At 50.0% G+C, this 23,228-nt stretch overlaps 1 protein-coding gene across 3 annotated transcripts in view; it reads left to right on the top strand.

Moving 5' to 3' along the window:
* The window catches only part of FGD5 (FYVE, RhoGEF and PH domain containing 5), a 116,981-nt gene that overhangs the window by 29,889 nt on the left and 63,864 nt on the right, over positions 1–23,228 (top strand). For all 3 annotated transcript variants that reach the window (XM_037051153.1, XM_037051145.1, XM_037051163.1), the window contains one exon: positions 18,519–18,651. In XM_037051153.1, the coding sequence (XP_036907048.1) occupies positions 18,519–18,651 (133 nt within the window). The remainder of the gene's footprint in view (positions 1–18,518; positions 18,652–23,228) is intronic.

The raw sequence follows: 23,228 nt of genomic DNA, 5'->3' as shown, positions 1-23,228 counted from the left end.
GGACATCACCACGGTGGCCAGAATCCTGACCACACAGGAGGAAGTCATGCTGCTGGGATAGTAGTCCAGTAGGAGGGAGATTTGGCCAGTCGATTTGGGTTCAAAAACTATTTTAAAAATGTTCTCATAAAAGGCAACACACACTCCAAAAATTCAGAACTGCAGGGGAAAATCAAATCCTGCACTAGTGAGCTCCTGCCTGCCAGGCCCCTCCAGATATTTTGTGTGTGTGCTAACACCTGGCGAGAGTTACAAATGCACACCTCTCCCCCGACCCTCAGCTTCTTCTAAGCATCAGTGGAAGAAGCCTGTTGCATACACTTTTCCAGACCTTGCTTTTGTCACTTCTGACCTTGTTCCCAATCAGGGAATACAGATCAGCCTCCATTCTTTCTGGTGACTAAAAGGAAGTCCAGTATCTAGTCACTTGTGGATAGATATCTAGATTGTTTCCAGTCCAGTACTCCTCTGAATGAAAAATGCCACAATTAGTAATTTTATATACATATTTGAACGCACTTAAGAATACATCTGAAGGCTTTGAGAAAGACAGCCCTCCACGCCCACATAATCGCTGTCGATAATTACGCAATCCATAATTGGATTGTGTTTCGCTCTTGACGTCCGTGAACGTATCGGAGGGTGTTTGATGTGCATACAGTTATGTCACGCATAAGATCTCTTTCCTAGCTTATTTTATTTAATTGCACATTGTATTTGTTTATGTGATGAAATGACGTACTAAATTACTAAAAATGACTGTGAGACAGACCGAGCTAAGCTCTGCAATATGAAATGACTGCACAAACACTCCATTCAGTGGTTGTGCCCCTGTTTAATCTATTAATTTCCTTTCACTGTACCTCCAGGTGTTTGTAATATCCTGCTATACTGTAAAGAATGCTTAGGTGAACATATTTGTAATTAAAGCTTTTTCAGAGTTTGGGCTTATTTCCATAGAAGAGATGGCAGGGGCAGAGGGGGTTCCCTGTTGCCAGGGGATCTGCAGTAATCCCCTGGGCCTGCTTGATTGGTCCCACTAAGACCGAAACGGTGGCACCATAAGAGGCCGTGAGGAACAATTGCAGAAACTGTTCACAAACGCGGAGGCCGTGGGGGTTAGAACGGTAAAGGGCAGGACAGGACGGATGCTGCCTCGCTGTGGGGAAAGGCTGGCGTGCGCACTTGCAGAGCGCTGGGTTAAATGCAGCTCTGCAACTGGTCGGTATCAAATTATGGAGGGCGGACAAGCAGAGATGGGTCCGTGTGAATAATTCAGGATTCTGAGGCACAAAAAGGATTACTGGAGGGAGGAAGAAGACGAATAGGCTTAGTTAAGGAGAAGGCAGATTTTGTTAGGATAAGATTTCAGAAAAGATAGAGGAAAAGTCAGGCACCAAAGGGCATGAGTATAACTGACAATTGTCCTTTCTTGCTTATCTAGAAAGGACACAGGTGGGGGGTGGGGTCACAAGTGATCTCCCGTAGATCAGGGCTGTCACCAGGCAGCACTGACCTTGCCGGCCTGCTTGGGGGGCACCTGCCTGCTTCACACTTGAGAGTGCTTATTCCTGGAGCATTAGAAGTCCCCTACCCCACCCCACACTGTGCTGGGGTCCCAGACCCTGGCTGCCTGCCATCCTTTTTCCCCAAAGAAGCAGGCGGTTGCTGAAATCAGGGTGTGTGGCGCAGCACTGGGCCTGACCAACAAGCTGGTTTTCCTTTTTTCCTGGAAAGGCAGAGTGTCTTCCATCACTGCAGCTTTCTGGATCCCAGGGAAATACAACTGCATGTCCCCATATTGGACACGCCAAATTGTCTACAAACTGACTGGTGGTGTTCCCAGCCTGGCGCCCCAACTATGCCCCACAGAGTGCTGGGGCCCTCCTGCCGGCGCGGTGGGATCAGCTGCTGTCTGCCACCAGGAACAGCCTTCCTGGGAGGCCAGGCACCTCTAGGAGTAACCTCCGCTCTGTCACCAGAGTCACACACAGCAGGTCACACAGGCCCCACCTGGCTGTGCAGCTCGTGAGGCCCTCTCCCTCTCCCCAGCCCTGCTCCTCCCAGCAGGGCCCAGAGCCCACTAAGGCCTCGTGCTCTTGTTGGCACCCGTTTCTCCAAACACCTCTCTGCTCCCCTGTCCCTCCCTCAGCCAGAAGTCCATCTTTTCCCCTTACATGCCCCGCACCTTCGGGCCCCACTGCTCTGTCACACCTTCTGCAGGTTCACATCCTCCCCAAGGGCACCGTTTGGCCTGCTTTAAGCACCACCTTCTCCATGAAGCCCTTGTTGCATCTTCTGAAATTAGTGGCATCTCAAGTGTCACCTGAATTTTCCCAAGAGTTTGCCCTCCCCTCAGCTCCGGGGCCGTTCTGCTGCCTTCCTGTTTTGTGGCTGTGGCACGTTGCTGTGCGTAGCTCCCCAGAGACCCCAAACTACTGCCCCACTGGGCTCTGGCAGCAGTCTTGCGTGTTCAGTACTGTGTGTGGATGTGAAGATGGGTGAGTCTGAGTGGACAGACAGAGGGGTGGGTACTTGGACAAGAGGGTAGGCATCAAACACTGGTCCCAGTGGCCATGGTGCCATCTTGTCCAAGACCAACTGGCCCAGGGAGACCTATGTGCCATGCTCCCCGCTGCCTGCCACCTTCCTCCCCACTATTAAAATAGAAAACAGAGTTGTATTTTTAAGAGTCATTATATTTATCAGATGAAGTGTTACGTTTCTTGTTCTTAATTTTAAAATCCTGGGAGTTGAACACTCGATACTTCTTCAAGGAAAGGAGAATCTAAATCGAGTCGCCTTTTTCTCATGCTTGACACTTTGCTTGATTTATTTTTTTCCTTTTGGAACTCTGGCTCTTCATGAAAGGAAGGGTCCCCGTCCTGAACTTAGCACAATACCTGGCAGGGTCTCTGTAAACACTGAACAGCATTACAGTGTACTCAGTCTCGGAGCCCCTGGGGCCTGTGCAGCTTGGAGATTGTCCTCGACATGCATTAAAAGTGAGACCTGAGCTGGAGAGGGGAATAGACTGATGTGCTGTGCCGGATGTCCTCTGCCATGGTCTTTTCCTCTTAGCCTTGAAATCTGCGGCTGGGCTCCCCCTTTTCTCCCTAGATGCTCTCTTGGGGGCTGACACTGAATCAGACCTGGCTGCACACAGCCCTCTGTGCATGCAGAGCACCATCTGGCTGCCATTAGGCTCACCAGCCTGAGTGGGGGTGGAGGGATATGCCAGGTTTGCCCTGCCCCCTCCTCTACCCCTGCTGGTCAACTCTTTTCTTTTTAAAGATTTTATTTATTTATTTTTAAAGAGAGGAGAAGGGGGGGAGAAAGAGAGGGTGAGAAACATTGATGTGAGCGAGACATTGATGTGAGCGAGAAACGTTGATCAGTTGCCTCACATATAGGACTCACCCGAGTCCCAACTGGGGACTGAACTGGCAACCCAGGCATGTGCTCTGACCAGGAATTGACCTGGTAACCTTTCACTTTGCAGGACATCACCCAGCCAACTGCACCACATCAGTCAGGGCCCCCTGCCCCTTTGGCAGGGTCCCAGCCAGCTCCACCCCATCAGGAGTGGTTTTTGCAGACAAAGCAGCAGTTTGGTGGCTGAAAAGAGTGTAGGAGTCTTGGGGTCTGGCTCTATGCGTGTCCAGAGAGTTTTTCCAGCTTCCTTTGATCTTCACAGCAACCCTCTGGAGAGAAGTTGGAGAGAAGGGATTGCCACCTGACAGGTGGAGAAACAGGCTCAGAAAAGGGGAGTGGCTTTCCCAGGGCTGCGCACTAGGGGACCTTGGATTTGGCTCTGAGTCTCCTGACCCTTTCAGCTACAGCAGTTCTCAAATCTTAATATGCCCAAAAACAACAACAACCACAAAACCACCCCCCAATACCTGTTAAGATGCAGGTTTCCAAGTTCTGCACCCATAGATTATGATGATCCATAAAGTCTGTGGGGTGGGGGCAAGGGGGGGCTAGGAATCTTCATTTAGAGCAGAATCCCCCAGGGAATCCCAGTTCACCCTTAGAGAAACACTCCACAAAGAAAAACGTTCAGAAAATACATAGAGAGCTTCTAGGTTTTTATTTGTTTGTTTGTTTTTCCTTTTCTGTCTTTAGTACATGCCAACAAAATGTTCCTGATGCCCACCCCACCCCCCAAGTCATTTCCACTGGGAGTGTTCGGAGAGCAGATGGGGACTGTCTTGCAGAAAAGGGTTCATCCAGCTGCACTCTGAAGTCATCCTCAAATTGCTGGCCTCAGCAACCCAGTTTATTTTACTCTGGGAAATTTGAATGAAAACTATGTCAGTCACTTTGGGATGGGGAGGCACTTTTGAGAAGGGGACATCCCTCCCCTCACGGAATGCTTCTGGTCTCACCAAGCCAGTACTGAGTGCTTTTGGGGACAAGGTTCTCGTCACCCCCATGCAAGACTATGGCATCCTTGCAGTTTTATGTTAGTTTCTCTTTTTGCTGTGAGAGGTTTTGGAAATTTCTCCGGATTAGGGAGTCTGGGAACAGGCAATGCCGGTGGGATGAAGGCAACAGGTCCCCATTTACTGATGCTGGGATGTGAGGGAGTTTATCCAGACAGGGACCCAGAGCCTGGAGCAGGGTTACAAAGTGATACTTTTTGTATCAGAAAGTGCATGGCCAAGGTGAGCTCTGGAGCGTGGCCACCCCAGTGTCCTCCGTCTTACACATTTTGCCTTGTGTACGCCATCTTAACATGCACATCATTGGGTCCCATGGGACTGAGGCAAGGTCCCCAGTTCTTCCTCCCTGACCAGTGGCAGAGTGAATCCCAGAACCTGGGAGGCTAAGACTGGAGTTGGGGGCCAGGAGGCCCAGCAGGCAGAGAGAAAGGGTGAAGAGGTGAGGAGTTGGGCTGCTTGGAGACTGGATTCAGAGCTGGGTGTAGTAGATACAGAGGTAAGAACCCACCAAGCGCTATTTATTCAGGTAAAGGTGACTTGTTCCTATGAAAACTTTTCTCTAGTTGACGAGACTTCCAGCTTGCTTCACATGAGATTTTTCTCCTGAATCACTAACTCGGGAGTTTCTTATAAATGCAGATGCCTGGGCCACACCCCAGACCCTATTTTCATTGAACCTGGATGCACAGTCTGATCTTCATGTAGAAGAAAATGTTTCAGCCAGTTTGGAGACTCAAGGGATCCTCCACAGGGGTGCTGAGAGATGGGATTCGTGATAACGGGGCTGAGGGAAGAGGGTGCTGTGCCAGCCTCACAGTTCTGTCTTCCAGCTTATTGCCTCATTTCCAGCACTTTTCTTTCGTTTCAGGCCAGAGTGGCCTGTGTGTTGGGTGTTTTTCTCAGCCTTGCGTGGTTGCAGTCTCTGTCCTGGGTGTGTGAGGAGCATGCCGTGCCAGATGTTGTTGCAGCCAGACTCTCAGAACCCGTATTTCAAAGCAATTACTGACAAAAAAAAACACACAACAGCATAGTTCATAAATGCTTCCAGATACTGAGATCCTGGGCCACAGGCCCCAAAACTGCTCGCATGGCACCCAGACCCAGGGCGGGGAAGTCACCTGACATGCCCCTGCACCGGGCCTGGTGTTAGGGACCGCCATTCGGGGTCAGGCTGCTCAGCCTCTCTGGCCCCCAGTTTCTCCTGTCTTGGTTGGAAGTAATGACGCCCACCTTACAGGTTTGTAGAGGGAATCAACTGAGATGGGAAATGTGGAGGTGTTTGTAGACTGGCAAGTGCTGTGCAGTTCCAGCTGGGCTGTAAGAAAACCCTTACATCCCATTCTAGGAGGCTGAGGTTTGGGGAAAAATCAAAGGAAACGGAACTTAGGGAATCACTCCCCTAGAGGCAGCATGTATAGTTTCTTTGGAGTCGGAGAGATCAGTTCCGGTCCTGCCTCCACCACTTCACAAGCCTCAGCTCTGTCATCCACGACAGAGGATGATGGGAGCCCATTTGCAGACCTGCCGCGAGGAGTAAATGAGACCGTGCAGGTGTGCGCTTGGCCAGGGCTGGGTACACAGGAAGCTCTCGGTGAAGCCGTAATGTTAACGCTATGCCACAGAAGATTTTCCGAGTTATCATTAAAGATGAGAATTTTTGGTGATGATGTGTTTGGGAATGTTGGCCCCTACTTTAAACACCTAACATGTCGGTTTGCTTCCCTGCCCACTGTCTCCCCCCATCTCCCACCAACCTGTGAGGCAGGTGGACTGAGCAGGGATTTTCATCGGCGTTTTATAGGAAAGTGAGACACAGGAGGAAAGTGGTTTTTGCCCTCCTTCGCAGGGTAACTGCGGGAACAAGACTCTCCTGACCCCCAGAACAGCCTAACTCTGAACTGGTTTGAGGTTGTAAATGCAACCTTCAGATGTATTCCTCGTGGGCTGTAGCCTGGAGACCTGGTCTGTCCTGGAGTTTTCAGTAAACACTTAAAACAGCAACATCATAACCACTGTGTAAGAGTCACTGTTCTACATGCTTTTTATATATGTCAGCTCACTAAATCCTCACAAAAACCCAATGAAAATCGATACTGCTATTCTCTTCACTTCACAGATGAGCAAACTAAGGCAGAGAAAACTTGCCCCAGGTTGAATAGCTGGGAAGTGGCAGAGAACCAATTTTGGAAACAGGCGGGCTGGCTCCAGATTCAGTGCTCCTAATGGGCATTCTCGTTTTAAGGACTCAACATGTGGCTGTCCGTGCAGAATGTGCTGGGGTGCAGACAACGGGGCGTGATCCTATGTTTTGCCGCAGCCTTGCCATACAGCCTGGGGCAAACCTCCCCCCCCACACCAGCCAGCCTTGTTTTGCATACCTGTGTCCGGGAGAGTTGGACTGCCCAGCTCCAGCAAAGGGAGGCATTTCTCTGGGTCCCGGTGAAGGTCTAGGGTGTGGAGTGGCCAGCTCAAGCCCCAGCCAGCCATTGTGTGCTGGGCTCGTAGGGCGACTAGGTGTGGCCCCGACAGTGCCGGGCTCTCCCACCTCTCCCCTGCTCTCCCCAGGGAGGAAGTTTCCATGTTTACAGGAAATACAGGACAAGGCCTGGGAGGTGGGTGGAGGAGGAGCAGCCTGCCTCCAGGAGCCCTGAAAATGTGTCTGCGTGTTGGTGAGGCTGAGGGCAGGTGCCCCTCCTCTCACCCCAAGGTTGAAGCTTTTCGTTCATGTTTAAGTGAAGAGTTTCACTTCCTAGGCACCCCTAGCCCTCCTCTTGCCTCTGCCCCCCGACTGCCACACCCCCCAGGCCTCCAGAACCCCAGGCCAGCTGAACCTCCTCCTGTGGGAGGCTCCCAGGAGCAGTGGAATGCGCACGGAACTGGGTGGCAGGTCTACTTCTCCTTCCAGCCCTGCACTTCAGTTTCCAGCCTGTTAAATGGGAGACTCGCTACAGCCCCACACAGAGCAAACCTCACTGCCCTTGTGGAGCCCACAGCCCAGCGGTGAGGACAGGATGGGAAACGAACAGGCCAGTCCCAGTCAGCCCTGCAGCCAGGGACTGAAGGCTGTCCTCACAGAAATAGCCCTTCAGAAGAGAGTGTAAATTGACATCTTGTACCATGGGCCCTGTGTTGGTCATACTGGGAGTGTGGGTTGTTTTTTGAAGGCGGAATGTGAATCAAAAGGAAGCTGTCTTCACTGAGTTGACACCAGATGACAGGCACTGTTGTCACTGCTTTTACACAAAATCAGCCTTTAAGAGACAAGGATTATATTTGGGGATAGACTGAATTTGAGTTTTGGGATTGCCACTTGAGAGCTGGATTGCTCTGAGCAAGTTCTTCAGCTTCTCAGAGCCTGTTTTCTCTTGTGTGAAATAAGGTACTACTTTATTCTTTCCTACATCCTCCTCCTCTTCCACAGGCTTGCTACCGCACCCAGACCATGGCCAGCCTCCTGTGGTCTCCCTGCCTTCGGCATGTCCACCTCCCTTTGCTGTTCATGGGTGGCCAGGATGAACTCCCTGTGGAACACGACTGGTCAGGTCCTTCCCCTAGCTAAATCCTTCTGCTGCTCCCAGTGCCCAGATACACGGTCCAGGTGCCTTTAGCTCCGCGTCCGAGCCCCCTGGCTGCATCACCAGTCCCTTCTCCCTCCTTACCACGCAGTGGATGATGGTGGCCCCCCACACTCATGCCTAACGTGTCTTCCCCTCTGTGCCTTCCTGTAAGTTTCCCTGCAGTGTTCTCCGCCCGCCACCCCCCCCCCCTCTTTCCTTGTTCCCTACTCAACCTTCAGACTCAGCTCAGGTCTCACTCTGGGCCAGAACCTCCTGTTTTCCCTCCCCTGCAACACACAGGCTTATGGTACGTTTTTTGTGCTGCTTTCTTGAAACACTCACCACCCCATCTCCTGTCTGTCTGTCTGTCTGTCTGTATCCCCACTAGGCCATGAGTGCCCCACGGGCAGATAAAGGATATCTCCTTCACTCCTGTGTCCCCAACACCACACATGGGGTAGACAGTCAGCAGACATGGGGTGTGTCAGGTGAGACAGTGCACACAGCAAGCCGTGCTGGGTAGAGCGGAGCTGATTTCGGTACATCTCAATCCGTGTCTGCTCACAGATGCACACAGGGGACCTGGGTGGAGGTGCTTCCCCTGTGAGTCAGTTAAAACCAGGAAGTGTTAATTGAACACCTGCTATGTGCAGAGTTTAATAAGGTGGGCCGGTAGGAAGGAGCCCAAGTTTGGTGAGGGAGAGAAAACCTGTCAAAAGCTAAGATCACCAGACGAGGGATGTTCGTGGGTACAGGGGCACCTAGAGGGGAACGGGGCCTCTGCAAATAGGTGTGGCTGGGCAGGGGTGGCTGGCTGAAGCTTACTCAACTTGGGGCAGTCTCTTGAAGAAAAAGAATATATAGTTAAGAATGTGAAATGATTTGTACAGCCTTTAAGGAGACCCATGCAGCTGTGAAGCGTAAGCCTTACTGCCTTCCCAGCAGACCCGCTGTGGCAGTCAGAGGCTTCCTGGAGTAGGAGGTGAGGTTGGCGCAGGGTCTGGAGAGATGAATCTGTCCCAGGCCCTGACCCGTGTGAGGGTGTCAGGCCAGCAGACTTGCCCCAGGCCAGCAGACACTGCATCTGTTCTCAGCTGGCAGCCCCTGCCCTTGAGAAGCAGGGTGGATTTATAGGATCTTAAAGGCCTTTGGCAAAGGGAAGCATTTTTCTGAAAACAGTTCTTCCCCGTTTGGGGCAAAGGAGGTGGGTGGAGTTCAACAAGACTACAAGATGAGCCACATGACAAGAGTGCATATGTGTTGCCGTGCATCTGGGTCCAGGTGTGGTGCCCTTGCCTCATCACCTTCCCTTCTGGATCTGAGCCTTAGTGTGGGCATCTCTGACTGGACCTGTGTGATTGACTTCCTCTGTGTCCCCGTCCAGGCATCCCACTCTGGCCATATGTGACTTGCGTGCTCATGCGCGCCAGAAAGGCCCCTGCCTTCCCGTGTCGGGTGCACTGTGGACAGTTCCGTGTGCTGGCACATCTGGCACATTTGCATGTGTGTCTCCTGGCACAGAGAAGGCGACGGTGAAGCAGATGAATGAATGTGTCCAATGAATGGGTCCAGCTGCAAGTCATCTGCTTGCGGTTCTGTCTGGCAGATGACAGAAGGGGAATAGCAGAGTGGTCCTTGGGCAAGTCGCTTAACTTACAGAACCCACTTACCCAGATGAAAAATGGGAATGGTGATGGTGTTTGCCTTACTGAGTGGTAGAGAGGATCGAATGGGATGATCCACAAGATGCACTCCGCTCAGTGTTCAGTAAACATTAGCTGCTATTGCTGCAAGAGGCAGTGTCGCCTGGGCTCTGTAGGACAGGCTCTGAAGCCAGGTCCCCTGTGTTCAGACCCCAGCTCTGCACGCACCCTGCTGGCGCCTGTTTCTCCACCTGTAAAGCGGGCGTGTTACTACCCTGTACCAGGGTACAGTGGTGTGAGAGAAGTCATGTGGCATCTGGCACATAGTAAACACCCTAAATCTCCGGCTTCAGCTTCTATTATTGCTGTTGCTGCTATTACTATTGTTATTGGCTGGTTGTGTCCATGTGGCAGGGAGGGGCGGGAAAGGGGGACTGTTTTTCAGACACCACACACAAACCACAAACAGCCCCTCAGCCCACAGCAGCTGCTGGCAGCTTCAGATGTGGTGTGTGGTTATGAAATTATAGTGCCCACCATGAATCTTCAGCCAGCGCATCCTCTCCGGCTGCTCACGGTGGCAGCGGTGGCTGTCCTCCCTTTCCGTGCCCCCTCTGGCCTGAATCCCAGAATAGAGATGACAGGAGGGAGATAGGTTCGTTTCCTCCTGTTTTGGGCTGGGCGCTCAGGCCAACAGCTGTGGTGCGGATCTTGCAGATGAGGACACTGAGGCCCAGAGACTGGAAGAGGTCTACCCAGTGTCACACGGCAAGCTAGTGGCAGAAGTGGGACTAGAACCAGTGTCTGTAAGACCTTGAAGAGCCCTGCCTGATTAATTCAGCCCTGGCCTTTAGCTCAAACTGATTGTAGCAGATAAAACCGCCAGGCACTGTGCTGAGCGGTGCACCTACCTCATTCATGCACATCATCTCATAAACCCTGGGAAAGCAAGGGCTGTTACCATCTCCATTTTACAGATGAGGAAATCGAGACAGGAAGGTTAAGCAACTGACCTAGGGTCATTGGACTGACAAGTGGTAGAACCTCCTGACCTCAGGAGGTGGGATTCCAACACTGGTGCCCTTTATCGTTAGCCTCTTGTGTGGTCCCAGAGAAGGCCAGAATGCTGGGGCCAGTGGTCAGAGCGAGGCCAGGCCTGGGTGCCAGCAGTGCAGCTGCTGTGAGGGCTAGAAACACAGGCCCTTCTCTGCTGCCCTCGTCACACCCCAAGTTGCACAAGTCACTGCGTTTCAAGGCCAGAAGCCTCGAGACACTGCACGGGTGGGTTGGGGGCTCTCGCTTGTGACTTTTCTCGTACGGTTTCTCTTTTTATTTGTTATTTTATGAGGCTTCTGCAGACCTTCTAATCATAGTAATTTCCACCCCCTGGACTCAGAATCTCAAGTGATTGTCTGAAAAGAACGCTTCATAAGGCGCAGTTATGTTTCACTTGGGGAAAATCAGTAGTGTTTGCTGGGGTGGGAGCAAGCTGAGCTGGAATCAAAGAAAACAAAGTTCTTTGAAAATCATTATAACCACTAGGATGGCTGAAATAAAAAAGACAGACAACAATAAGTGTTGGTGATGATGTGGAGAAATTGGAACCCTCAGCACTGCTGGTGGGAATGTAAAATGGTGCAGCCACTGTGGAAGACAGTCTGGGAGCTCCTCAAAGTGTTAAACACAGAGTTACCCTGTAACCCAGCAATTCCACTTCTAGGTACATCTCAAGAGAAATGAAAACATATGTCCACACAAAAACTTCTACATACATGTTCATAGCATCACTCACTAGCCAAAAAGTGGAAACAATTGAAATATCCATGAACAGATAGATAAACATAATGTGGTACAGCTTTACAATGGAATATTATTCAGCCATAAAAGGAATGAAATCCTGATACATGAATGAGTCTTAAAAGCATTATGCTAAGTGAAAAAAACAGGCACAGAAGGTCACATACTATCTGATTTTACTGGTATAAAGGTGCAGAATAGGTGAGTCTGCAGACAAGAGTGTCGGTGAGCGGTTGCCAGGGTTTGTGGGGAGGGAGGAGGGAGGTTGCTGAAGGGCATGGGGTTTCTTTCTAGGTTGATGAAAATGTTCTAGAATGAGATAGTAATGATGGGTGCACAAGCCTGTGAATATATTAAAAAGCTCTGAATTGTACATTTTAAAAGGGTAAATTTTATGGTATGTGAATTATATCTCAGTGAAACTGTTATAACAGAAAACAAATCCCCGTAAAACCATTGACACTGTGTTTTAAGAGGAAGGGTAGGGATGTCACAGGTCAGAGAGCAAGATGTACTTCTGTTTTTACTTAGTGAATAATGGAAATTGAATTTTTTTGAGAAGCCTCTCCTTAGTCCTGTTTCTGGGAACCATTACGAGCGCTATCCCTTGGCTGACCCTGATGCAGGTTGTGCTCCCTCCAAGGGGGAATGGAGCAGAGCCTCACTCTGGAAGCGAGGAGGCTCCAGGCAGCAGCTGCTCTCAGAGCCTGGCCTCCATGCTGCAGGGTACGCGTGGTCTGGTCCCAATACACGGTGTCACAGCCCCGAGCGTTTTGTTTCTCCACCTCTGTTTCACAGTTGGGCAAACGGAGGCCCACCAGGATAGTCCCATAGCCCAGATCATGCAGTGGGTTGAGGGTGAATCCAGGACTCCCTGGCGTGGGACCTTGTGTCCTCTTGCTCTTTCCACTGTATCAGATCGGAGGTTCCCAACTACAGTACAGACAGCTGTATCTGTGAAAACCCCGACATCCCTTTGAGAAAGGGGGACGTGGCGGGGTCAGTTTTGAGTGACAAAGAAGTATCAGAGTGGAAGGTGCCATCTGGGGAAGGCCTGGAGGGATCATCTGAGTGAACTCTGAAAGAGCTGGGTGGTTGGAGGGTAGGCCAGAGATGGGGCTGAATGTCTGAGTGTTTGGAAATCCCTGATTGTACACCCAGCCCTCCCCTCCGTCCACTTCCAACTCTTCCAGCCTCTCTGCTAATTAGGATCACCGTATTTGCCAAATCCGTCATCCTGTCTCCTCCATCTCAAACTTTCCAGGTCCCTGGAAGCTAGCCTGTCTCAGAGGAGCCAAAGGATGTTGCATCTGCAACCTGGCCTCCTTCACAAACATCATCGCACCAGCAAGGACAGGGTTTGGGGCCAAAGCTCCTGCTGAGAGATTCCTCGTTGGGAAATGTTCCTTTTTTTTTATGAGTTGTTAGGCCCTTCTGGCTGTGCTGGGGGCTGTGACTCCCAGCAAGTGTCACATCGGACTAGATTTAATGGGCAGAGTTGGACTGCCCTGGGCCGGGTTACAAAGTGCTCGTCTCCCCACATGGATGCTCCTGTCCTTTTATGACTCGAGGCTGATGGAAAGACTATGCTCATTTAAAGGATCATTTAAGGTAATGAGCTTTGGGCAGCTTTAATTTATGTTCCCCTTCAAGCACAAGTTGACCTGGAGGGAGGACACCGCTCCCTGGATACTAGTCTTGGGATTTAGTACTTGGGCCCTGTGCAGGCTCTTCCAGGCTGGCCAGAAAGGACCTACTACCTGCCCGAAAGTGGCCACTTTCAGTGTCATGTTCTCATTTAATCCCACAATGAACCTACATCGTCATCCCCACTTTACAGCTAAGAAACAGAGAGGTTGGGTGACTTGCCTAAGGTCCCACAGTGGCTCTTCTACCTGATGCCACAGTTTAGGCCACTGGGTCTTTAAACTTGCAGTGCTGACCACCTGGCTCTTTTGCCTGTTTTCCCTGGCAAGTTTCATGACTCCTGATTTACAGATGTTAGAAAATTAAAAACCGAGAGCTGAGGCATGGAAAGGTTAAGTAACCTGCTTGAAGTAGAGCTGGAGTTTAAGTCAAACAGTCTGACTTCTAAGTCCACCCTCTTCACCAGTGGTTTTCACTAGACCTTCTTTGAGGCCAGAGAGAGTACATTAGTCACCTTTGATTCCTCCGTGTGTCAGCTCCTTGAAGTTGGTGCTAATCCATGCTTGTTGAATGAGCAAGTGGGGGAGTGGGTGAATAGAAGATTCAATCCAATAGATGATTGGATGGCTGAATATCTAAGGGGTAGTTGGAAGGATGGCTGGATGGGTGGGTGAGTGGACGGAAGGGTATACAGATGGGTTGGTGGCTGTCTCATGTGTAATATATTGGAAAGTTCACAGAGGCTATCTGGAAACAGCACCTCACTTAGTTATGACTATAGTGGCAGTTTTAAACAGAGAGGCCATAGAACAAAGACAATCAACTACTTTTTCTCCACCAGTACCTATAGTACAGAGCCTGGAACATAGAAGACGCTTAATAGCTTTTTTTCCCCTCTGAGCGACTGAAAAACCAAACAGGCACCAGAGAGCCAAAAATATAAAGTTTTTCAGTCTTTCTTGGACCATTCTGCACAAAGGACCCATCTCAGAGTTGTGTGTTGACAGACTGGGGAGATGGGTGATATGTAAGGGCTCCCAGTCCATTTCTTCAAGGAAAGAAGTGGCTGCCCACCCAGGACACAAGTTCTGCCAGGGTCAAAGGATGTTGCATGTGCAATCTGGCCTCCTTCACAAACATCATCGCACCAGCAAGGACAGGGTTTGGGGCCAAAGCTCCTGCTGAGAGATTCCTCGTGGGAGAAGTGTTCCTCTTTTTTGGACAGAAGGTGTTAAGGAAACATTTCTGAGAGGCATTTCTCCACCTGTGTTGGAAGCTCAGCCTGAGAGCAGCTACCAAGAGCCTGAAGAGGCAGCTCGGCTGACACCTGTGGCCTTAGAATCAGAATGTTTGGGTTTGCATGTTTAACTGATGGCTTCTGTCCCAGACAAGTCCTGTCACTGTAACTTTCATTGAATCTGCAAAGACATGAGGTGATATTTGCTCTTTCTGATTGTGAAAGCATATTTTCAATGGCGATTTAGCTTCATTTATTGTGCTCACTGTGAAATAAAAAAGCCAGAAACGTTATCAGAACATCTGAACCCTTGTCTCCTGATTTGTGTTAGGGATCCTTTGAGAAAACAGAAGCCATGGGAAGAAGTAGAATTGAAAAAACACGGGCCACACTTCTAGCCAAAAATGAGGTTGGGGTTGAGGATGGATGGTTGATGGGTCAGAGGCCGCGGGATTTTCTCTGGGTATCTCCAGTGGTGAGCAAGATCATTTGAGTCAAGTGTTATAGATTAATAATTATGTGGTCTGTTTTAAAATGTTACAGGAACATAGAGTGTAACTTCATGGGTATTATCACCTAGGATGAGACCAGAGTAATAGCGCATGTTAAAAATGAGATGACGTTAAGGCAACAGTAGGTAAATAACAGAGTAGCTGTCCGTAGCTAAGGCTGAGCTGGTAGAGAAGAGAGCTGGTTTACATGATTTCTCTCATTGAACTCCCCCGTAGCGCCATGAACTAGGCACTGCTGAGGCTAGGAGAGGTGAAACGTCAGGCCAGTCCGAACCCAGTCTGACATAGGAGCGTGAGCTCTCACCTCTGTACTCCACTGCCTGTTGAAAATAAAATAAAATAATAACACAAACAAAACCCCTCCTGCTTGCAACCGGAGACTGTGTTCCTCCCCTCAGCACACTGAAGGAACTCAAGTGGGCCTCTGTTTTCATGTCTATAAAATGGGATCGAGCATAGTAAGAGGCCTCTTCAGAGGCAACATGTGTTGGCTTGAATTTGCCATGTGACCTTGACCCAGCCTCCCCTTGGCCCCTCCAGGGATTTGACTTCCATTAGCTCTCTCCCCAGCATCACCCACGGTTTGGCTCCATGGAATCAAAGCCTCTGCTTGATTTAAGGTAGAGCCCCCAAGTTCCGTGATTCCCAGCAGCATCTGATGTTGGGCAGACTTCACCGCAAGTGTCGGGGCCCAAGGACACCCACATTCCTGTGCCCCAAATTGAGCAGAGCCTTGACTGACAGGCTGAGCTGTTGGATTTTAACGCCAGCAGCACTGGAATAGCCCTCAACATTTTAAGCAAGAGGGTGATACAAAAAAGTGGATTTTGACAAGGTCCCTCTGGCTGCTGGGTGGAGAGTGGATTGGAGGGCAGCCACGGTGGGACGGAAAAGAACAGGAAAGCAGCTGTTACAGATGTCAGGCAACAGATGGCTTGGACCACAGAGGCTGCCATAGGGATGCAGGCAGAGGGGAAGGATATTGAAAGGTAAATCGGGAGGCATTTGATGCTTAAGTAGTGGCTGGCTATGCAAGGAGATGCTCAGATTTCTAGCTTGCTGCTTTCGAGGATGGTGACACCATCACCCTGTGGGAGGCTTGGCTGGGAATCCTTCCCTCCTTTACAGCACATTCTAGGAAAGGCTTGGCATATACCTTCTTCTGCTTGAGGAGGAGGAAGAAGAATGGTCCAGGGGCTCAGTTAACTGCTCCATCCCTCACCATTACTGGTTAGTCTCCACAGGGTGCCATGAGCTCTTGCTGGGGCTTAATGTAGCCATTTCTCTTTGGCTGAGAGCAAGGTCCACTCCCTGTCTGCGGGACAGGTGGCTGCAAATTGATGCAGGCAGCTCTGGAGGGAGGGGAGGTTGGGCTCAGTGAGACCAGTCCATTCAGTCATTTCCTGGACATGGTCCTGAGCTTGCTGAGCAAGTGCAGTGTGCCTGACCTCTAGGCTGGGGACAGCTTTTCAGTGGAGGCAGCAGGTGGCCCCTGACAATGAAGGAGGTGAGAGTCGTCCTGGGAGGGCTCTCATGCCTTTGTACACCTTGGTGACATGTAGTTTGTTGCAAAATATGTTGTTTGCTTTCACAGTTTGAAAGAAATTTTTGAAAAGGAAGAAAAAAGGTCTGACCAAGAAAGCAGTCATTTGAATAGTAAAGTGGATCTTGGCTCAGCCTAGGGTTCAGGGTCAAGGCTCAGCCTGGGTCAGGACTCAGTTTTGGCCTCTGCACACAAGTGCACGGCTATGGTATCCCCACATATACTTTGTGTCAGGAGACGCCCAGGCAGGAGCAGGCTCCACAATCACAAGCCACCTCTCTGGCCTCATGGCCCCTGCATGGACTGGGGGAATGCTCCTCCCTCTCTTATTTCTTGGGCTGCAGGCTGTTGTGGGGATAGGTATCCATGCTTCTGTCTTCCACATAGATGAGAAGGTGCTGAAGGATGGCCCCTAGTTCAGATGTAGCCTGAGCCTGCTTGTTTTCTGATGCCCCCTTCCTCAGCTGTGCTTGGACCAGGACCTGAGGCACACACAGTGCTCCTGCCTGCATGAGGCCTGGGCTAGAGTCAGCCCCGCCAATCCAGCAAGTGGATGCTCCCTTCTCTCCTCCCATCCATCCATCCATCCATCCATCATTCCAGCATCTCATGCTGGCATTCCCAGAGGGCAGGGAATAATATATTATTATAAATAATAATAAAAATATATTAAGACCAGATGCCTGGGTTTTGAGTATAAAGACAGGTTGTGTGAGAAGTCTGGGACCACATTGTCAAAGGCAGGAGGGAGCCATTGAAGTTTTTGAGCAGGAGAAGGACATGACCCAATTTCTGCTGCAGAACAGTCAGTCTCCTGGGTGGAGAGGGAGGCCAGGAACAGGGATCAGGGCAAGGAGACTATTACGGGGCCAGAGCCTGCTCTGTGGGGATGGATGGTTTGGAGGTCGGATAAAGGAAAACTCTTCTGCTCCAGTTTGGTCTGTGTCACATGCCAAGCTCTTTGCTGCCTCAGTCCCTTTCAATATGCTGCTTTCCCTGCCTCGCACACTTGCCCCTGCTACCACAAAACTGGCTCCTCCTCCTCCTGATCTCAGACTCAGGGAAGCCTCGCTGATCTGTATGAACACTTTGCCCCTGTTATTCTTCATGAAAGCACCTCTTCCCTATCCTTTACTTAACAATTTATGATCATATATTAGTTGTTCCTTTTTGAGGACAGGGACCATATCTGCTTTAGTCACCTGTGTTTTACTGGCTGTCTAGCTCTGTGCTTGACATAAAGCGGGCAATCAATAAATATCTATTGAATGCATGTATGAATTAATTAATTAATGGGATGCTTGCATAATAGGCATAGTAATACAGATATGAGATTATCACATCTGTAGACTTGACCCTTGAACAGTGCGTGTTTGAACTACACTTAAACACATTTGTTCAAGGGTCAAGTGTATTTTCTATCCATAGTTGGGAATCCATTTGTGCAGAGAGTCAAGTTATATGTGGATTTTCAGTTGCACTAGTGGTCAGTGCCTCTCACTCTGTGTTGTTCAAGGGCCAGCCGTATCTGCCTGATAAGCATTGATCGTCACAGCATCTGCTGAGAAAGTGAGCTGGGAATTATCCCCAGGTAGCCTAGATAGAAACTGACATCCTGAGTTACGTCTTGTCCATGATCTAGTTGGTGGCAAATCTGAGACTAGGGACTGGCATGGACATCCCAGACTCTGTCTGCCACATCATTGCATTTCTTCCTTAGGCCCAGAGGACGTGGCCACCTGAGGACTGACCCTGCTGCCTGACCAGCCAGTCTAGACCACCAGATCAATCATACTGAATATCTCTTGTCCTTACAGTAATTGCTTGTACCTTCCTTTAGCATTACAGCCTGCCTGTATCTAAGGGCGAAGAGTCTCTTATACAGCACGTGTAAAGGCACTGAGGCAGAGCTTGGCGTGTTCAAGGGATGAAAAGAGGTCCAGCATGGCTTGAGTGGGGCAGGTGGGGAGGTTTGTGTCTGGGTCTTACTCACATCTGGGTCCCCACAGAAGGCAGAGTTCTGCACACAGGTCACTGTTAATGGCTGATGGCATTAATCAGGCCCCTGGCCTGTACACTTTGTCTTTGCTGGACAGAAAGCTCTAACCATCTCTCTCCTCTGCTCTCACTCCAGTGCCTACACAGAACCCTACAAGGTCTGTCCCATCTTGGCAGCAACCCCCAAGGAGGACCTCACATCGGATGAAGAGCAGAGGAGTTCAGAGGAGGAGGACGGTGCTCCAAAAGACCCCAGCCTCACCCACAAGGTAGGGCGCTCCACCCAGGGCAAGGGGCCCATGGAGTGTGGGGGGTCAGAGATGTGAAGGTGGAGAGAAGATGGCAAAGGTCCAGCTCCATCATTCTTGATGTGGAGGGAGCTGTTGGCAAAGAGCCGGCCCTGAGCTGGATGCAGAGGCTGAGTCAGAGCAGCTGGGCCTGCAGCCTTAAGACATAGGGCAGACGTGGGGTCCTGTGTTGGTGGTACAGGGGAAACTGCTTCTGCTGATGTCCTCTTGGGTCTGAAGAAGTTGGGGCCTCCTAGAGCCTTTGCAGACGAAGCAGAGTAGTTTCCTGATATGAATCAAGGCAGACATGGAGTCTAATGTCCTGGGCCCTGGGCCTCAGTTTCCTCATCCACAAAATGGGAAACATGAGGGTGAGATGAATTACAGTATCTGGGTGAATTTCCTTACTGAAGACAGAGTTCCAGAACGGAAATTGGTTTCTCCAGACCCTGTAGGGGTGCAGTAGGGGATGGGGCTGAGAGGGGCTGCTAGCCCTTTGTCTGGAGCTAGACCGTGACTTGGACCCAGTCTAGTGGAAACGTGGACCTTCCTATGCAGTTGACCCACACTGTCCATGGGGGATTGGTTCCAGAACCCCCACAGGTACCCAAACCCACAGATGCTCCAGTCCTTTGTACAAGCCATCTTTGCATAGAAGGTACAGCAGGATATGTCAACACATCACTTCTTTCGTCTGAATTCAGCGTAGTAACAAGTTTAAGCTTTGCTTTTTGGAACTTTCTGTGATGTTTTTCCAAATATTTTCGATTCACTGTTGTTTGAACCTGCAGTATGTGTGTTCGCTATTGGGTGCTCACGGTGAGCCCCGTTTCACTTCCATTCACTGACACAATCTCATTCCTTCCACACCCCACTTCTGGGAGCCAAGAATTGCTTCCCAGATTTCACGTTTGCAGAAACAGAGAGGTGAAGAAAAGTCACACAGCTGCTGTTCAGTGTCACTCAGGAAACACCGCAGGGCGAGGAGGGCCAGGAATTGAGACCACAAGGGGCCCCCCAGCCACAGGGGGAGCAGGCCAGGAGGGCTTAGCTGCTCGAAACCCTCTCCACCCGCCTTCCGCCTTCCGGGCCCTGCTCCTCTCTGCCTGTGAGGAGCAGCTGGGGAGGCCGGGGAGCACTACCTGCTGTGTGACAGACCTCCTTCAGGTGCCTTGTCCTCTGTGTGTCTGCCACACTTTGTCATCATCTCCTGCTGATCCTAGGGGAGGTGTGTCGCGTTGATGAAAGGCCCTTCACGTGGAAGCACTCAGCAGGAGTGCCTGGCCCTTACTGAGCATTTTATAAATGGTCATGTCTTTCATTTTGTTTTTTAAAAAATATCTTTTATTGATTATGCTGCTATAGTTGTCCCATTCCCCCCCCCCACAGCCTGCACACCCCTTCCCACCCACATTCCCCCCATTAGTTCATGTCCATGGGTCGTGCATACAAGTTCTCAGGCTTCTACATTTCCTATACTATTCTTGCCCTCCCCCTATTTTCTACCTACCATTTTGCTACTTATTCTCTGCACCTTTTCCCCCTCTCTCCCACCTCCACTCTCCCACTGATAACCCTCCATGTGATCCATTTCTGATTCTGTTCCTGTTCTAGTTGTTTGCTTAGTTTGTTTTCAGTTTTTTTTTAAAGTCCAGTTGTTAATAGCTGTGAGTTTGTTGTCATTTACTGTTTATATTTTTATCATCTTTTTCTTAGATAAGTCCCTTTAACATTTCATATAATAAGGACTTGGTGATGATGAACTCCTTGAACTCGACCTTATCTGGGAAGCACTTTATCTGTCCTTGTATTCTAAGTGATAGCTTTGCTGGGTAGATTAATCTTAGGTGTAGGTCCTTGCCTGTCATGACTTTGAATACTTTCCAGCCCCTTCTTGCCTGCAAGGTTTCTTTTGAGAAACCAGCTGATAGTCTAATGGGAAGTCCTATGTAGGTAACTGTCTCCTTTTCTCTTGCTGCTTTTTAGCTTCTCTCCTTCTCTTTCATCTTGGGTAATGTAATTATGATGTGCCTTGGTGTGTTTCTTCTTGGATCCAACTTCTTTGGGACTCTCTGAGTTTCCTGGACTTCCTGGAAGTCTATTTGCCAGATTGGGGAAGTTCTCCTTCATTATTTTTTCCAGTCAGTGTTCAGTTTCTTGCTCTTCCTCTTCTCCTTCAGGGATCCCTATGATTCAGATGTTGGAATGTTTAAAGTAGTCCTGGGGGTTCCTAAGCCTCTCCTCATTTTTTTGAATTCTTGTTTCCTCATTCTGTTCTGGCTGAATGTTTACTTCTTCCTTCTGCTTCAAACCATTGATTTGAGTCCCAGTTTCCTTCCTGTTACTGTTGGTGCCCTGTACATTTTCCTTTATTTCACTTCTCATAGCCTTCACCTTTTACTCTATTTTGCGATCATATTCAACCATTTCTGTGCACACCCTGATTACCAGTGTTTTGAACTCTGCATCTGATAGGTTGGCTATCTCTGGACAGTTGTATTTTTTCTGGAGCTTTGATCTGTTCTTTCATTTGGGCCATTTTTTCTCCATCTCAGCATGCCTGTTATGTAGTAAGGGGCAGAGCCTTAGGTTTTCACCAGGGTGAAAAAACCCACATTGCTGTGTTGTGACGCTGTATGTGGGGGAGCAGTCCAAGAGGGAACAGTGCTGCTTGCCTGCTCTCTGCCAGCTTTCAGTCATTTTCGCCACTACCCACAATCAAATTGGGCCCTTCTGGTGCTGATTCCCAGGTGGGTGGGTTTGTGGACATTCTAGGACCCTGTGGGTCTCCAATGAACTCTCCTGTGAGGCTGGGAGTTTCTCCCGCCATCTCAAACCTCTCAAGTTTTTTTCAGTCAGAGGTTTTGAGGCTGTATTTCCCCACACCAGAACCCTGGGTTTCATGGTCTGTCCTCACTTCCCATTTGTTCTTCCTTGTTTATCTGTATGCGAGTATGGGACCACCCAGTCTGCCAGCCACCACCTTGCCTTAAGTCCTTTCCACCTGGCTGCCCGTCTCCACCCCTCCTACCAGTCTAGACAAATGTTTATTCTTTAACTCCTTGGTTGTCGGACTTTCATAAAGTTTGATTTTCTGTCAGTTCAGGTTGCTTTTTGTTCTTAAATTTGTTGTTGTCCTTCTTTTGGTTGTGCGAGGGGACACATTATATACACCTATGCCTCCATCTTGCTGGAAGACCTCATTTTGTTTTTATACCCTTGATTTCTTTTAAAAAGTCATTTCTCTGTCCAGACAGTATTTGCATGAAGTTATCAGCCAGAGCTCTGGGGCTCCCTGGAGGGGGCTTCCCGCCCGGTTCTTCATGCCCCTCCCCTTTCACTCTTGCCCCTGCTTCTCCCCCTGTAGACAGAGCGAGGGCTCTGCTGGCTCTAAATGCTCCCACATTTGTTGTCTCTTTCCCTCCTACGACAATTCCAGAGTCAGTGTCATCATCCCCACTGTACAGTTGAGGACACAGATTCAGAGAGGTTAGGTGATTTGCCCAGAACCACACTGCTAGTGATCGAAGGGCTCAGGCCTCAGAAACAGGTCTGGCCGGCCGCAAGCCCAATGTTTGCTTTTCACTGGAGTCCTGGGGCTTCCTCTTACCCCTTCACTCCTCCCTGTCTCCCAGGAGGAACTACTGACTTTTGGGGGAGGTGGGAGGGGAACCTTGAGTTAGCATATGTGTGTTCACTCTATAGATGGTTTTGCCTTTTCTGGGCATCCCTGGGGTCTTGGAACCCGGGAGCATAGACAGCTGTCAGCGGGAGTGTGATCCGGCTTTGAAGCCTGAATTGGATCCGGTGACTGAGCCTGGAAGAGTTGGAGGGCTGGCTGATGGAGCAGCGGGGCCTCCCATATGTGACTTTCTGTGCTTCAAGCTCCCCTACCTTGTGTTGGCTTCCCACCACAGTTACTGGGTTCTCTGTTAAACCTTCTGGGACCATCCGCATCTCCTCCTCCAGCTGTGTTACCACTGGGCACTTCACCTCTGCTGGGCTGTGGGAGGGTTGAGTAAGAACACAGATGGGAAAGTGCTGGCCACATAGTAGGGGTGTAATAACTGTTGTTTCTGAGTCTAGGAGGCAGAGGGGAGCGGGAGAAGAGAGAGTCTGGCCCACCCAGGGTCATCGTGAAGACAGGAGGTCCTGGGGCCCTGCACATTGGCAATGAGCTTCCCAGCCTTCTGGTCTCCAGGCTGCTCCTTAGACATCCTCAGGAATAAGGAGCTTGCAAGAGGCAGGGTAGCCTGGAGAATAAGAGACTCACACTCAGCTTTGCCACTAGCTGCTAGATGAGTGATTTGAGCAACTTCTTAATCACTCTGTTCCTGAGTTTCCCCATCTACAAAATTGGGAAAACAATCATAGTACCTGCTTCAGAATACTTATGAGAGTAAATAAATCTGTGGAGACTTAGAACAATGCCTGACACACAGGAAAAGAACACACAAAGGTCAGATCTTTCAGGCGAGACCATGGGCCAGGACGGGGAAGCACCCCGCCTCATGTCAAGTAGGACTCAGCAACAATGCCAAGGTCCTGGATCGAAGGCA

This window comes from Sturnira hondurensis, unplaced genomic scaffold (genome assembly GCF_014824575.4).
Source record: "Sturnira hondurensis isolate 20B ecotype Veracruz unplaced genomic scaffold, ASM1482457v3 Scaffold0000867, whole genome shotgun sequence".
NCBI classification, from domain to species: Eukaryota; Metazoa; Chordata; class Mammalia; order Chiroptera; family Phyllostomidae; genus Sturnira; species Sturnira hondurensis.
The sequence above is the reverse complement of the archived record's forward strand: the minus strand, read 5'-3'. Positions and strand labels throughout refer to the sequence as shown.